This window comes from Arachis ipaensis, chromosome B1 (genome assembly GCF_059453495.1).
Source record: "Arachis ipaensis isolate K30076 ecotype BB chromosome B1, ASM5945349v1, whole genome shotgun sequence".
Classification (NCBI taxonomy): domain Eukaryota; kingdom Viridiplantae; phylum Streptophyta; class Magnoliopsida; order Fabales; family Fabaceae; genus Arachis; species Arachis ipaensis.
In genome coordinates this window covers 49602916-49619761 of record NC_142436.1, presented here as the reverse complement: position 1 = coordinate 49619761, position 16846 = coordinate 49602916, and the positions used below count along the sequence as shown (strand labels likewise).

The 16846-nt window shown below is 34.6% G+C and overlaps 1 protein-coding gene and 1 non-coding gene across 2 annotated transcripts; both read right to left on the bottom strand.

Moving 5' to 3' along the window:
- Positions 1-382: 382 nt before the first annotated feature.
- LOC107617977 (14 kDa proline-rich protein DC2.15) lies at positions 383-1011 on the bottom strand. Its single transcript, XM_016319878.3, has one exon. The coding sequence runs from the start codon at positions 955-957 to the stop codon at positions 544-546; it is 414 nt and encodes a 137-aa protein (XP_016175364.1). The 5' UTR covers positions 958-1011; the 3' UTR covers positions 383-543.
- A 14824-nt stretch (positions 1012-15835) lies between these two features.
- On the bottom strand, positions 15836-15939 carry LOC148576497 (small nucleolar RNA R71). Its single transcript, XR_015904712.1, has one exon. It is a non-coding gene; the product is annotated as a small nucleolar RNA R71 (small nucleolar RNA).
- Between the last annotated feature and the right edge of the window lie 907 nt (positions 15940-16846).

The following is a 16846-nucleotide window of genomic DNA, read 5'->3' as shown; positions in this document are numbered from 1 at the left end:
TTTTGCTTTACCTAAATTATTCTACTTGTTAAATTTTAAAATTGTAAGTTAATAATAGAGATAAATAACAAAATGATAATATTGACAAAACCTATTTAGTACCGACTTAAAACTTCAAAAAATATAATAGTTCACCATGTCGAAAGTATTTTGTCTAGAAAAATATTCTGCCAAAATTAATACTGGCTTCTAATTCTTACTTGAAGTAGGACATACTTATAAGTTAAAAATGAATAGAAATAACTATTTTCTCAGTTTTGGAAGTTAAAAAAAATAAAACCTTTACAAAAAGAAAAAGAAATGAATTAAAATTAGACATACATATATTAAAGAGTCATTCAAGACTTTTTCCACTAGAAATTAAAGTAAGAAGAAACCGATACATTCACTAAATTAAATGAGTCAGTGTGTTAAGCACTAATAGCACTATGAGAAATTAAACAACACTACTACTTATCACAACAATAAAAGCCAGAAAAACATGCAAATAATAATAAAGAAGCTAATAAATTGATCAAGATTCAAAGGGAGCTATTTAGTTAATTAGGAGCATTGGAAGTCAGAGGGTCGAGTCTTCTCGCAAGCATTAAGGAGCAAGCTAAGTGAAATTGGGATATTAAGGTCAATTCCAAGAATGTTAGCTTTGATCGCTGTGCAAAGGCAAACCGCCACTTCGAGGTCAATGAGTCCATCTAGCACTGAGCAACATGGATGGTCCGGCGGCGAACCCACCACAGCACCGATGGGTCCATTAAGAATCTTGGCACATACTCCAAGCTTCAATGCATCTCTTGGACATCCCTTATTATTGTTAGGGTTTGGGAAAGGGAAAAATGAGTTAGGGTTTTTAGGTTGAGTAGGGTGTGAACAAGTGTAGCATCCACTTGCTAGTGCAAAGAAGAGCAAGTTGATGGAGACAAAGAGAGCAAGAGAACTTGAAGATCTAGGAAAATCCATCTTTAGCAATAAAAAAAATCCAATGTGCGCTAATTACTGCTTAGTGAAAAATTAGTGTGAAATGTAAAGTGATTAGTAATGCGGTTATATAGTGTTGAAGCTGATTAATTAAGTGTGGTTCCCTTTTGGCCCGTGATTAATTAAAGAATGTTTGTCCCCGGTTTTTGTGTCTGAAACAATATTTGATCATGTGAACTGACTGGGATGGCATTGAGTTTAGCTGGCACTTCTTAAAATAATGGAAAGGGTTTTTCACTTTTCAATACTGTTAATTATTAAGTATTCAAAAGACATGCATGTTTTCCCTCGCTCACTCTCTTATTTCTTTATATGGATAGATTATGATGATCATATTTATATAACCAGCATGGGATTAGTTATTTATGTGATATTTTTTTTAATAGATCAAGTGTCATGCTCAAAATATGAAGAGTGAATAACAAACTTCATACAAAAGATCAACTACAACTAAATACCTTCCAATACCGTAACTACCACATCAAATGAGCATAAAACAAAATTTTCATTTCTACCCTTAATCAAATACATTTCAATACTACAACTACCATAATTAATAATATCTTAGATAATCGGGTGACACAAATGTATTAGTGTCTTAATCAAAAATAAACTCGAGTCAAATCTGACACCCCAAAATATCAGCTTTTTGTCGCGTTTAATTTTTGAAGCACGTTGAAAAGCTCGAAAAAGCGTAGTTATAAGTTTTCGTCATGCTTTTTGAGCTATTGGTACACTTTTGAAAAGGTCAGATCCGCAAGCGTGCTGGTTGCTCTATTACCACGCTTTTATCGGTTTATTGGCACGCTTTATTTTTTGTCACACTTTCATCTATTGGCACGCTTAAAAACGTTGTCATATATATAACTTTATAGCCACGCTTTTAAAGTGTGCCGTGTAAGACCCGAAATTTTTGAAAAATGTTATTATGAGCCGATTTCAAATTTTATGTATTTATTAGAGATTTTATTTTCAAAAATTTTTTCATTGAAAATAATTAAATCAGATTTTGATAATTAAAAATAGAAATTTTACTTAATTTCATAATTATTGAATAATTTTCTATATTCAAATTGTAAAGCTTAATAGTTGCTAAAGAATAAGAATTTTATATGATTTAGTTTAAATAATTGAGATTTTAGAATTTAATACTTTGATTTTTATAAGTAAAAAATTAATTATATTATCCCTAATTTTAAATTAAAATTTTTAATTAAAAGCCAATTAGTAAATTGATAATCAAATAATATTTTCAAAGTAATTTTGATGGATTAAATTAGATTTTAAAATTGTTACTATATAACCTAATTTGATTTAGAATTTACCAAACTCTAATTTACTCAAAAATTCATAATTTAACATTTTGTCCTAAATTCTATTCTAATCCTACAAATAAAACACAAAACCTTAACTTTTCTTTTTTTTTTTTAACTCTAATCCTACAAATAAAACACAAAACCTTAACTTTTCTTTTTTTTTTAAAAAAGAAAGAAATAAAAAAAAGAAAGAGAAGAATAGAGAGGGTGACACGGAAACAGGTAAGAAAGAAAGAAAGAAAAGGGGGGAAAAGAGATAGCAAAGGAAAAGATATGGAGATTGAGCGAGTGAGGGAACGGAGGAGAGCCGAGAAGAAGAGGAGGAGACGCTGCGTTCTGCTCTGTCGACGTCTTCGCGGAGGTCCTTACTGGTGTCGTCTTCATCGCGAGCGTGTCACTACCAGTTGCGCCGCCCCCACCGAGCCGATGAACTAGCCAAGCCTCGCTGCCGTCCAGCTCGCGTTGCCTCCGTACTGCCAAGCCACTGTCTTCGAGGGTTCGCGCCAACACCAGGACCCCCGAGTTGCTTCGTCGCCGAGCCTCTATGGTCGCCGCCGTTGAGTTTCTAGGAAGAGGGAGATTGGGAAGAGAGAGGGAGTTTGCATCCAATGCCACCGTTGGAGGGCAAAACCATCGTGGAGGAGGGTTGAGCCTGTCACTACCGTGCCTCCACTGTCGCAGATCCGTCACCATCTCCACCGCCTTCACTGTCGCTGATGTTGTCCTCTTTCGTTGTGAGCTTCTTCTCCTTCCGTTCAAGGAGCTGTGCTCCATCGCCGTTTTGTCATCGTTGAACCACTCTTCTGCTACTTGGTTCAGTTTAGTTGCGGTAAGCTTTTCGTTATAAAAAGTTTTTTTTCACTGTTTTATTATCTTAGCTGAGGTTTTGGCGGCATTAATTGCTATAAGATTGAGTTTTGGTTATTATATGTTTCGACTAGAGTTGCTGTGGTTGCTGCAGAAGTGGTTTGGAATTGAGGTTGCGGCTGCTGAGGTTACAAGCTGAGAGGAAGGGGTTTTGATGCAATGTATAACTTTGTGGTTTTTGTGATTATGTTTGTCTTGTGGATGTGGTTATTTGAGTGATGTGCGATTGTTGATGAGAAATTGGTTTGTAAAGTTATTTAGTTGAATATGATGAAAAGTGATTTTTCTTGGTTTTGGAGTTAATTTAATAATATAGAAGATTCGACTTTGGAAATGATTTGAGATATGAAAATGAATTGATTTTGGAAGCGGTTTGATTTCGAATTAGTTTGATTTTATAAGTGATTGAATATTGGAGGTAATTTGATTTTGAAAAAGATTTATTAGTGGAATTGATTCGATTTGAAAATAATTTGATATTTGAACTAGTTGGATTTTGGAAAATGATTGAGATTTGGAAATGATTGAGAAGCGTTTGAGGAATGTTTGGATGGGACCTGAAAAGGGTGGTAGAGTCTGAGTTTTAGAGAAGATGCTGTCGAAATTTTTATAAAAATTAGAAAGCTTCGCTTGAAGTAATTATTTAAAAAGATTTGATTTTAAGGATTATATGTTTTAAGTTTGATTTATTTATAAAAGAATGATTGAATTGGGATTATTGCTGAACGGAATGGGAGGATGGCTAATGATGATTGAATTTTGAATGAAGGATGATGAGGATTCATTTTAATGTATGTTTTTTGGAATGAATTTGGAAATGAGATATGAATTGATGATGAAAAGGAATTAAAAGTAAATGAGACTTTCAAAATTGAGACAAATTGTTGACCCTCTCTGTATGTACGATGTGACCAGAAACTTTAACTCTTCGGATTCCCCCATGGACATGCATATATATATGAATTTGAGCTTGGGGCTTTGTCTCTTCCCATGGATGAGCTTGAAATTTTTCCCATGGATATTATTAAGTGTGGGAATGCGCGTACAAAGGGACTGTCTAATGGTTAGCTACCAGGACATGTCGGGTTGACTGTATAACTAACAGATGAGCTTATTAGCCATAGGACAGACATGCATCATATGCATTTGCATGATTTGTTTGAGTTTGAATTTGTTTTGGTTTACCTAATTGTTTAACTGTTATTAATTGCTATTTGAGCTATTTGCTGTAACTGCTATATATACTTGTGTTTTTCTTGTTAGTTTTGTTTGTATTTGTTATGGTGTGGTACTTTTGTTGATTAAGTATCGATGCTGAATTGATGATAGTGTTGATTGATTCCGTGGTTGATTTCTGATTAAGATTTAGTAGAGTATGAAATATCAAGCTGGTTCAGCAAACACTTAATGAACCTAGGTTTGGAACAGGTTGATCATTCATACTGATAGAAAACTTTTAAGATTCTTTTATAAGGAAAGTGAGTTCGGATTTTTTGGATTATTAACTAGTTTCTTTTAAAGAGGTTTTGGATTTTCGGGTGGTTAAATCGTTGGTTTTTAAAAGATTCATAAGACAACGATAATCACTAAGTTTGAAAAGTAGTTTTCTTATTAAATATCTTTTAATGACAATTCTGAAACTCCGTGGTGAGACCGTCTGGTTAGGTTCTCACCTCTCTACAACTTTATCTTTTCAGGAGACGGATGAAGAGGCTTACGAAGGGTTTTATTGTGTTTCGCTTATTCGATGTTGTTGTTTTAGTTTTTATTTATTAATCCATCGCCATCAATATTATATTTTGTAAGAGGGATAAGAATTGTTTGTGTTGTATGTATATTATGTTCATAAGTTACATATGTAAGAACTTTTGTATATATGTGTATGCTTGTTTGTTTTAAAGATATAGCATTTTTCCAGCTTTTCAAAGAAAACAGCAATACGGTTTCGAGTCAAAAGCTCCTATTTTATTATTAAGTATATGAAGTCGTTGTAATACTTCTTGCTATCAGAATGGTGCAACTGGAAGCGTGATATTCTGATAGTGAAGATGTTACATGTCGAAAAATACACATATAGCCACACTTTAAAAACGTGCTCATTGGGTTTGGTTTTGGCTACGCTTCAAAAGTGTGCCAATAGAAAAAGATATGACTAGGCTTAATAAGCGTGACTGTTGATGACTACAAGAAGTTATGGTTACACTTAAAAAACGTGCCAATAACTGAGAATATGGCTATGCTTTTAAAGTATGTCAACTTCTATGTTATGGTCATATTTATTAAGCGTGGTTGCTGAGTATTAGTGTACAATATGGCCACGCTTTTTAAGTGTGGCAATAAGTTAGTTCAAAAAAATTGTTGGATTTTTTGAAATTTTAATATAGTATTGGAGTGTCAATATTTCTCATTGGAATTTTTTTAAGCAAAAAATTAAGATTATGATTATTATGAGAAATTTTTGTTCGCAGCAATTTTTGATATTTTGTTCATTATTTGATTAGCATAAATATTAAATTATCCTTAATAAAAAAATTTATTAATTTGTTTATTATTTTTTTTATTATTTCTAGAAAAATATAGATTTAAATTGTATTAAATCATGTATGTAAAGTTTTGATAAATATAAATGTAAATTATATATTTTTTGTATGTAAAATTTTTATAAATATAAGTATAAATTATTGCTGATTAAATACTGATAATATTTTCAGGCTGCCATGTCTATTATTATTATTATTATTATTATTATTATTATTATTATTATTATTATATGAGTTCGTGGAAATTAACATAGTTAAGCACTCCCGAGAACTTCAATAGCCATTTATCATGATGATGCGCGAAAAAAACAGTTTGTGCATGATGATCTCATTCCCAATATCTAGAGAAAACTTTGTTCTCCTTTTATTTTGAGTTCGATACTTTGTTTAATTTTTTAAGAAAAAAAATCTATATATAGTGATACGTATTGAAAAGTTTGGTTATAATGAAAAAATTTGTTATTCTTCTACCAAAAATTTAATCAGTTTGATATAAAAGTTTGATTATTTTATATTTGGATATTTTATTAAAAAAATATGTAATATATATGATGGCTGATTTCAATTGTTTATTAGAAAATCGTTATTATTTTCATTTATTAAAAAAATAAATATTAGATTTATGATTTAAAATTTAATGGTCTAAGTGTTAACTCGCGGTCATTCTCAATTGACGTAATTGACCACCACAAGTCCACATTTTGGAATTTGGAAAGTATGATACAGTAGTGTTTTGGACCATTTTTTTTTTTGTATATGTGATGCCAATAAATAAATAAATAACTTATTCTATCATTCTTATATTTTGATATAATTTTTATTTTGAACTTATTTAAAAATTTAAAACTATTATACTTTTTAATGTGCAAATTAAATAATGCATGTTCACACAAAGGATGCATAAAAAAACCTACTAAGATATATATAATCAATCAAATCGGCTCGTAATATCTGTTTGTCTCATTCTCACGGATCTTTCAGTTTTGCCATTTCTATTGTATATTTTATTGCAAGGTTATCAGTTTTTGGATCTGTATTTGAAGGGGAAACAGAAAAGAAATGGGACACCTGCAAACCAATGGGCCGAACAATTACATAAAATAATGGATGAAATATTTTTTCTACGTTGGAAAACTAAAGAAGTTTTAAAAGTAATTAATTTAGAGATAATACTAAGGTAAAGAGTGAAGTATTGGTGAAGAGTAAAGATTGTTTTGTTTAGGATAGAAAAAAAAGTCTAATAGAGAGGTAGTTAAGAATAACCACAAAAATAATTAAAAAATTATTATTAATGTGACGCAAAATATAATTTGTGACATAATAAATCATTTATTAAAAAGTTTTTTAGCGATAAAATTGATAGTAAAAATTCTATTATATCTATTATATATTATTAATTTTATAATTAAAATGTACCACAAGTTATTCTTTTATTGCAATTAAGATCAAATCTTTTATACTAAAATTAAAGAATTTTATCCTCTTCTCTCTTCTTTTTTTTTATCTCTCTCATTCTTTTACCGTACCTACTCTATTATCTTAATACAAGAATTTGATAAATTAGCGATGAATTTTTGCGAGAAATATTTTTTACCACTAATCCGTCACTAACTTGCGAGAAATTAGTGACGCACTAATGACAAAATTAACAAGCGGTCACAAAATATTCGAACTTGAAAACAGCGACTGATTAGCGATAGATTCACGAGTTAGTTTGTTTCTCGCAAATTGACTTTCGTAGCTAAAAAAAGAGCGGAGAAAATTTTCTCGCTAATTTGTCACAAATTAATTAGCGAGTGACAATGTTCTACCAAATTAGTCACTAATTAGGGGTTCAATCGAATAAAAGTAAAATAGCAAGAGATATTATAGTCACTATTCCGTCGCAAGTGTTTGATATACAATTAGCGAGAAACAACTGACACACTAGTTTGTCACTAATAAATAAACTTTTCGCGAAAAGGCTAATTAGTGAGGAACAATGTTACTAGCTAATTCATCACAAAGACTTGAAATGCATTTTGTGATGGACAATTTCCTAGCTAATTTGTCACCAAAGTTTTTTATTTTTAGCGAGCAACTAGTTTCTCGCTAATTTGTCGCATAATATTGTAAAATTCAAAATTAAGGTAGCGACAGAAAACAGTCGTCGCTAACTTGTCACGACGGATAAATCATTCATCTAGGAAAGTGTTCCTTGCTAATTAGTCGCTAAGGTGAAAATATGGATTTGAGCGCTTAGGACTTAAGTAGCGAGAAATTTGCAACTGTTTAACAACTGATACACTTCGTTTGCTAATTTCAAGTCGCTGATTAGCAGGCAAAATACATTTGTCACTAAGTTGTCGTAAGTTTAATTTAGCGAGCAACTTGGTAATTGCAATCTTGTCGCAAAGTAAAAGCTATATCCTACCTATTTTTTAGCAAATTACTCGCTAATCTAGTTGAAAATCCGTCGCAGAGTTATAACAAATCCAAAGCTAACCGAAAAAATGTTAGAAGTAACTGGTCGCAATTGAGTCACTAATCAAAAGCTTATTTAGTGAGGAATTAGCGACTGCTTAACAGCTGATAGACTTTCCTCACTTATTTCATGTTGCTACTAATTTGTGAGGAAAAACGTTAGTCCTTATTCTGTCCTTATTTCATATTGCTACTAATCGCTAACCTCTATATAAAAGTTCATGAAATGTTTGAAGCAAATTTGCCAAACACGATAATATAATTTGTCACAATTTTTTCACTAATCTAAAGCTATTTTTAACAAGAGAATAATTAAAGTCCCAAAGTCGTGTATATTTGACTCTAAAATCAAACTCGTAAATATGCAAGCATGATAGAAGGAAATCGTCGGTTTAGAATTTTCACAAAAATAATATCGTTGAAGTATAGATCCAAACCGGCAATCAACCCTTAATCAAAGTTTAATTTGTTTGTCACAAGTGAAAACCAATAAAAATCAAGAGTGTTTAAACCTCGGGTCGTCTTTCAAGGAATTGTAGGAAAGTGTGTGTATTATTGGTTATGTGGTATTTTTGGGGTTTTTTAGATTGATGAGCAAGAAAGTAAAGCTAACAACTAAGAAAGGTCTTAACAAGGATTCAGAATTGGAGGTAAGTGTAATTTGCTCTCACTTAGTTATCCTCTAAGAATTGAAGGAAAGTCAAGTGAGCAAAATTGACTCTAGTCCACAAGTCCTAATCAAATTCTAATGAAAGATTAACTTTAGTAGAATTCAAGCCTACTAGCAACCTTCAATTACCAATCAACAAGAGATTTTGACAATTCAAGAGTCTCCAAGTTACCAACCCAAGTCAAGAGTATAAAAATCTATTCTAAAACCGAAGGAGACATTTCATAAACACTTAACATGCATAAAAGTGAAATATAGTAAATTGCAAGGATCAGCTACAACTACCAAAACAAGAAGGTAACAATAACCAATCAAATAAATAACATTAAACATGAAATACCTCAAATTACATTAATAGGAAATCAAAATCAACAAGAGTTCATAAACATGAAAGTAACAAAATAAAGGAAATAGCAAGTAACACCAAGAGAACAAAGACGTAATAACAAGAACTTGCAAATAAAACTAAATCAAAACAAGTAAAAACCTAAATCTAATAGAGATTTCACTAATCTACCCTAAATTTTAGAGAGAAGAGAGAGCTTATCTCTCTAGAAAAATGACCTAAAACATCTTCTAAACTAAACCTAATTGCTCTCCCGCTTGTCCTCTCTTGAATTTGGCCTCAAATACTTCAGAAATAAGTTAGATTTGGGCTTAAAGAGATCCAGAAATCGCAAGCCATGTGTTCTTTAAGTGAGTCACGTGCTTCGTGTCACATGTACGCCCAATGTCATGCGTACGTGCAACATGGCGAAATCTCAGGTCATGCGTACGCGGAAGGCATGCGTATGCGCAACTGGGTGAAATTCCAAAACTTCATTTCTTCATGAATTCTCTACATTTACATGCTTTTTCTTCATTTTTTTCAATCCAATCTTTGCCTTCTAAGCCTGAAATCACTAAACAAATACATCAAGGCATCAAATAGAACTAAAGTTAATTAAAATTGGCAAATTAAGGGCCTAAAAAACATGTTTTCAATCTTAAGCATAAATTAGGAGAAATTCACAAAACTATGCTATTTCATTGAATGAATGTAGGAAAAGTTGATAAAATTCACCAAATTCGATACAAGACAAACCATAAAATTGTGGTTTATCAAAGCCTAAGTGACTTAGCTCGATTAAACAGAAAAAAATAGCGAATTAAGCTGGCTGACTTCTCGGCCAAACAGATGCCTTTTTTTTTAAATAAGCTAGTTGTTCATACCCTGGACCGAGCTGTTAGGTCCGGGTTGGACGAAGACAAAGCGACCGACCTCCTGTAAGGTTGGTCGTCACCGACCTCTCCTTAAAAGAGGTCGGCCAAATCACCAGAGAGGCCCAAGCAGGCCCAAAACAAACGATCACCGCTCACCAGAAGGCAGTTGACCAAAAGATAAGGATCTTCTCCACAAAAGATAAGATAAGATAACCATCTTACCTCAAAGGAAGATCATCAAGCATTACTATAAGTACACTGGAGCACCCAGGTATAACTCATACTCCAATTCTACCAAAAACCTGCCTAAAGCCCGTACTGACTTAAGCATCGAAGTCTCTTGCAGGTACCACCCCCCTCCGGTGAACAAGGACCCGTAGCGCCTCCAGCATCAACAAGTCAGACACGGCAGCCCAATCCAGATCTCAAGATCTCATCCGAGATCGACCTCCCTGTTTCAGGTAACCCTCGGAACACTGGGGCCGTTGCCGAGGAACCTGGAAGTCATCCCATCGCTATGGCAAACAACCCTACCAATGACCTCAACTCGAGATTAGAAGAAGGAACGCCACTCAAGAACACAAATGCCACACCAAACTCCCCAAAGGATAATCCAAGGGAGACAAACAGACTCAGAATACAGAAATCCTAGATGCCATTCGTGAACAGCAGGATCGCCTCAAACAGCTCGAACAAGAAGCCGAACGTCAACGCAAAGCCGAGCGAGATCTACAAGATGGCGTCGAGAGCTGGAAGATAAACTCCTAAAGCTCAAAGCTGACCTCAAAACTAAAGCCGCTCGGTCCAACCGCGAAGATAGTCCCCACAAAGATCAAGACCCATTCACAAAAGAAATCATGAAGGCTAAAATCCCAAAGGACTTCAAAGCCCCTGACATGACCCTATATGATGGTACGTCTGACCCAAGTCATCACCTCAGCAACTTCAGAAGTTGGATGTTCCTCACGGACGCATCAGACGCAACCCGTTGCAAAGCTTTTCCAACCACCTTAACTAAAACGGCGATAACGTGGTTTGACAGCTTGCCACCAAGGTCGATCACAAGCTTTGATGATCTTGCTAAAAAGTTCTTAGCCAGGTTCTCCATCCAAAAAGATAAAACAAAGCACGCTCTGAGTTTGCTAGGAATTAAACAAGGAGATCGGAAAAGCCTCTGCAATTCATGGAAAGATTCAATAAAGCATGCCTTGACATACAAAACCTTCCTACAGAAGCAGCAATTTTGGGACTTATCAACGGACTACGGGAAGGACCCTTTAGCCACTCTATATCCAAAAAACACCCAACATCTCTAAATGAGGTACAAGAACGGGCGAAAAAATACATCAATATGGAAGAGAACTCCCGACTAGGAGAAGCCTCAAAAACCGGACTCTTCTACCCACCTCGGGACAAGGATAAAGAGTCCAGGAAAAAAAGAAGACCAACCTACTGAGAAACCCAGAAAGTACCACAATTACACCCCTCTTCGGGTGTCCCTTGTAGATATTTACCAAGAGATAAGCAACATTGAGAAGATCCCACCCACTCGCTCGATTAAACACAAGAGAGGAGGAAGTCGGACAGAGTATTGCGAATACCACCGGATCTACGGGCATCCACTAATGAGTGTGATGAGCGGATAATTTATACGCTTTTTGACATTGTTTTTAGTATGTTTTTAGTAGGATCTAGTTACTTTTAGGGATATTTTTAATAGATTTTGTGTTAAATTCACATTTCTGGACTTTACTATGAGTTTGTGTGTTTTTCTGTGATTTCAGGTATTTTCTGGCTGAAATTGAGGGACTTGAGCAAAAATCAGATTCAGAGGTTGAAAAAGGACTGCTGATGCTGTTGGATTCTGACCTCCCTGCACTCAAAGTGGATTTTCTGGAGCTACAGAACTCGAAATGGCGTTCTTCCAATTGCGTTGGAAAGTAGACATCCAGGGCTTTCCAGAAATATATAATAGTCCATACTTTGGCCAAGAATTGACGACGTAAACTGGCGTTCAACGCCAGCTTTCTACCCAAATCTGGCGTCCAGCGCCAGAAAAGGATCCAAAACCAGAGTTGAACGCCCAAACTGGCACAAAAACTGGCGTTCAACTCCACAAATGGCCTCTGCACGTGCAACACTTAAGCTCAGCCCAAACACACACCAAGTGGGCCCCGGAAGTGGATTTATGCATCAAATACTTACTCATGTAAACCCTAGTAGCTAGTTTATTATAAATAGGACCTCTTACTATTGTATTTGATATCTTTGGACGCCTGGTTCTTAGATCAGAGGGGCTGGCCTCTCGGCCATGCCTGGACCTTTCACTTATGTATTTTTAACGGTAGAGTTTCTACACTCCATAGATTAAGGTGTGGAGCTCTGCTGTTCCTCAAAGATTAATGCAAGTACTACTATTTTCTATTCAATTCATCTTATTTCGCTTCTAAGATATCCATTCGCACCCAAGAACGTGATGAAGGTGATGATTATGTGTGACGCTCATCATCCTTCTCCCTTATGAACGCGTGCCTGACAAACACTTCTGTTCTACATGAATTAAGCTAGAATGAGTATCTCTTAGATCTCCTAACCAGAATCTTCGTGGCGTAAGCTAGAATGATGGCGGCATTCAAGAGAATCCGGAAGGTCTAAACCTTGTCTGTGGTATTCTGAGTAGGATTCAATGATTGAATGACTGTGACGAGCTTCAAACTCGCGATTGCAGGGCGTTAGTGACAGACGCAAAAGGATAGTAAATCCTATTCCAGCATGATCGAGAACCAACAGATGAATAGCCGTGCTGTGACAGGGTGCGTGAGCAGATTATTCACTGAGAGGATAAGATGAAGCCATTGGCAAGGGTGATGCCTCCAGACGATTAGCCGTGCCGTGACAGGGCATTGGATCATTTTCCCGAGAGATGACCGAAAGTAGCCATTGACAGTGGTGATGTATCACATAAAGCCAGCCATGGAAAGGAGTAAGACTGATTGGATGAAGATAGCAGGAAAGCAGAGGTTCAGAGGAACGAAAAGCATCTCCATTCGCTTATCTGAAATTCCTACCAATGACTTACATAAGTGTCTCTATCCCTATTTTATTATATTAAATTCAAAAACCACATAACTGTTTTATATCCGCCTGACTGAGATTTACAAGGTGACCATAGCTTGCTTCATACCAACAATCTCCGTGGGATTCGACCCTTACTCACGTAAGGTATTACTTGGACGACCCAGTGCACTTGCTGGTTAGTTGTATCGAAGTTGTGACAGACTGTAAAACTAGATCAGAGTATCTGGCCTAAGAAGCCATTACCAGAGATCACAATTTCGTGCACCAAGTTTTTGGCGCCGTTGCCGGGGATTGTTTGAGTTTGGACAACTGACGATTCATCCTGTTGCTCAGATTAGGTAATTTTCTTTTTGTTTTGTTTTCAAAAATCTTTCAAAAAATATTTTCCTTTGTTTTCGAAAAAAAAAATTTACTAAAAATAATGTTTTCAAAAATAAATTATTCTATGGCTTCAAAATTTTTAAGAATGAATTCTAATGTTTCATGAAGCATGCTGAAGCCTATCTGGCTGTAAAGCCATACCCAAACTGCTTTGGGATTGGCTAATCACTTCAGTGGAGTCATGCCCAATCCTTTTGGATTGGGTATGTTAGGCTTGTCATGTCTGAATTACACTCATATTTTTATTAAAGCTTGGCTGGCTATTAAGCCATGCCTGACCCTTTGATTGGAGCTTTAAGACTAACATGGCAAGATTCCTGGAATTCATATTAAAAATTTTGAAATCCTTATTCTTACTTCTCACAATAATTTTCGAAAAAATTAAAAGAAAATCCAAAAAAATTAGAAAATCATAAAAATAAAAAATATTTTGTGTTTCTTGTTTGAGTCTTGAGTCATGTTATAAGTTTGGTGTCAATTGCATATGCATCTTGCATTTTTTCGAAAATATCATGCATTCATAGTGTTCTTCATGATCTTCAAGTTGTTCTTGGTAAGTCTTCTTGTTTGATCTTGATGATTTTTTGTTTTGTGTCTTTTCATGTTTATCATATGCATTCTTGAATTCTTAGTGCGTAAGCATTAAAGAATTCTAAGTTTGGTGTCTTGCATGTTTTCTTTGCATTAAAAATTTTTCAAAAATATGTTCTTGATGTTCATCATGACATTCATAATGTTCTTGGTGTTCATCTTGACATTCATAGCATTCTTGCATGCATTCATTGTTTTGATCTAAAAATTTCATGCATTGCATCCTTTTAGTGTTTTTCTCTTGCATCATAAAAATTCAAAAATCAAAAAAATATCTTTCCCTTTTTCTCTCCTCAAATTCGAAAATTTGGATTGACTCTTTCAAAAATTTTTAAAATCAAATTGTTTCTCATGAGTCAAATCAAATTTTCAATTTGAAAATCTTATCTTTTTCAAAATCTTTTTCAAAAATCAAATCTTTTTCAAAATCCTTATTTATTTTCGAAAATTCCAAAAATATTTTTCAAAAATATTTTTCTTATTTTTATGCCAAATTTTCGAAAATAACATAATCAATTAATGTTTTGATTCAAAAATTTGAAGTTTGTTACTTGCTTGTTAAGAAAGATTCAAACTTTAAGTTCTAGAATCATATCTTGTGATTTCTTATGAATCAAGTCATTGATTGTGATTTTAAAAATCAAATCTTTTTCAAAACTAATTCCTATCATATCTTTTCAAAATATCTTCTTATCTTATCTTGTTCAAAAATATCTTTTCAAAATATCTTTTCTAACTTCCTAACTTCTTATCTTTTCAAAATTTGTTTCAACTAACTAACTAACTTTTTGTTTGTTTCTTAACTTTTTCAAAACTACCTAACTAACTCTCTCTCTCTCTAATTTTCGAAAATATCTCCCCTCTTTTTCAAAATTTCTTTTTAATTTATTAATTATTTTAATTTTTAAAATCTTAATTTTCGAAAGTTTCTAACATTTTTCAAAAACCATTTTTCAAAAATCACTAACTCTTTTTCAAAATAATTTTCGAAAATTATCCCTCCCCCATCCTATTCTATTTATTCATTCATATCCAAACATCTCATCTCACATCTCTTCCATCCGTACAGTTCTGTTTCTTCCTCTACATCACATTCTTTGTCTCCCCCTCTTTTCTTCCACTCACAAAGGGATCCCTATATTGTGGTATAAAGGATCTCTATTATTATTATTATTATTATTATTATTATTATTTTTCTGTGCCTTCTTCTTTGTCATATGAGCAGGAGCAAGGATAAGAACATTCTTGTGGAAGCAGATCAAGAACCTAAAAGGACTCTGAAGAGAAAATTAAGAGAAGCCAAAATACAACAATCCAGAGATAACCTTTCAGAAATTTTCGAACAGGAAGAGGAGATGGCAGCCGAAAATAATAATAATGTAAGGAAGATGCTTGGTGACTTCACTGCACCTAATTCCAATTTACATGGAAGAAGCATCTCCATTCCTGCCATTGGAGCAAACAACTTTGAGCTGAAACCTCAATTAGTTTCTCTGATGCAGCAGAACTGCAAGTTTCATGGACTTCCATCTGAAGATCCTTTTCAGTTTTTAACTGAATTCTTGCAGATATGTGATACTATTAAGACTAAAGGAGTAGATCCTGAAGTCTACAGGCTCATGCTTTTCCCTTTTGCTGTAAGAGACAGAGCTAGATTATGGTTGGATTCTCAACCTAAAGACAGCCTGAACTCTTGGGATAAGCTGGTCACGGGTTTCTTAGCCAAGTACTTTCCTCCTCAAAAGCTGAGCAAGCTCAGAGCTGATGTTCAAACCTTCAGACAGAAAGAAGGTGAATCCCTCTATGAAGCTTGGGAAAGATACAAACAGTTGACCAAAAAGTGTCCTTCTGACATGCTTTCAGAATGGACCATCCTGGATATATTCTATGATGGTTTATCTGAGCTATCAAAGATGTCACTGGACACTTCTGCAGGTGGATCCATTCACCTAAAGAAAACGCCTGCAGAAGCTCAAGAACTCATTGACATGGTTGCTAATAACCAGTTCATGTACACTACTGAAAGGAATCCTGTGAGTAATGGGACGCCTATGAAGAAGGGAGTTCTTGAGGTTGATACTCTGAATGCCATATTGGCTCAGAATAAAATATTGACTCAGCAAGTCAATATGATCTCTCAGAGTCTGAATGGAATGCAAGATGCATCCAACAGTACTCAAGAGGCATCTTCTGAAGAAGAAGCTTATGATCCTGAGAACCCTGCAATAGCAGAGGTAAATTACTTAGGTGAACCTTATGGAAACACCTATAACTCAACATGGAGAAATCATCCAAATTTCTCATGGAAGGATCAAAAGCCCCAACAAGGCTTTAATAATGGTGGAAGAAACAAGTTTAGCAATAGCAAGCCTTTTCCATCATCAACTCAGCAACAGACAGAGAACTCTGAACAAAATGCTTCTAATTTAGCAAATCTAGTCTCTAATCTATCTAAGGCCACTGTAAGTTTCATGAATGAAACAAGGTCTTCCATTAGAAATCTGGAAGCACAAGTGGGCCAGCTGAGTAAAAGGATCACTGAAATCCCTCCTAGTACTCTCCCAAGCAATACAGAAGAGAACCCAAAAGGAGAGTGCAAGGCCATTGACATAAGCGCCATGGCCGAACCTGTGAGGAGAGGAGAGGACGTGAATCCCAAGGAGGAAGACCTCCTGGGACGTCCAGTGATCAATAAGGAGCTTCCCTCTGGGGAATCAAAGGACTCTGAGGCTCATCTAGAGACCATAGAGATTCCATTGAAC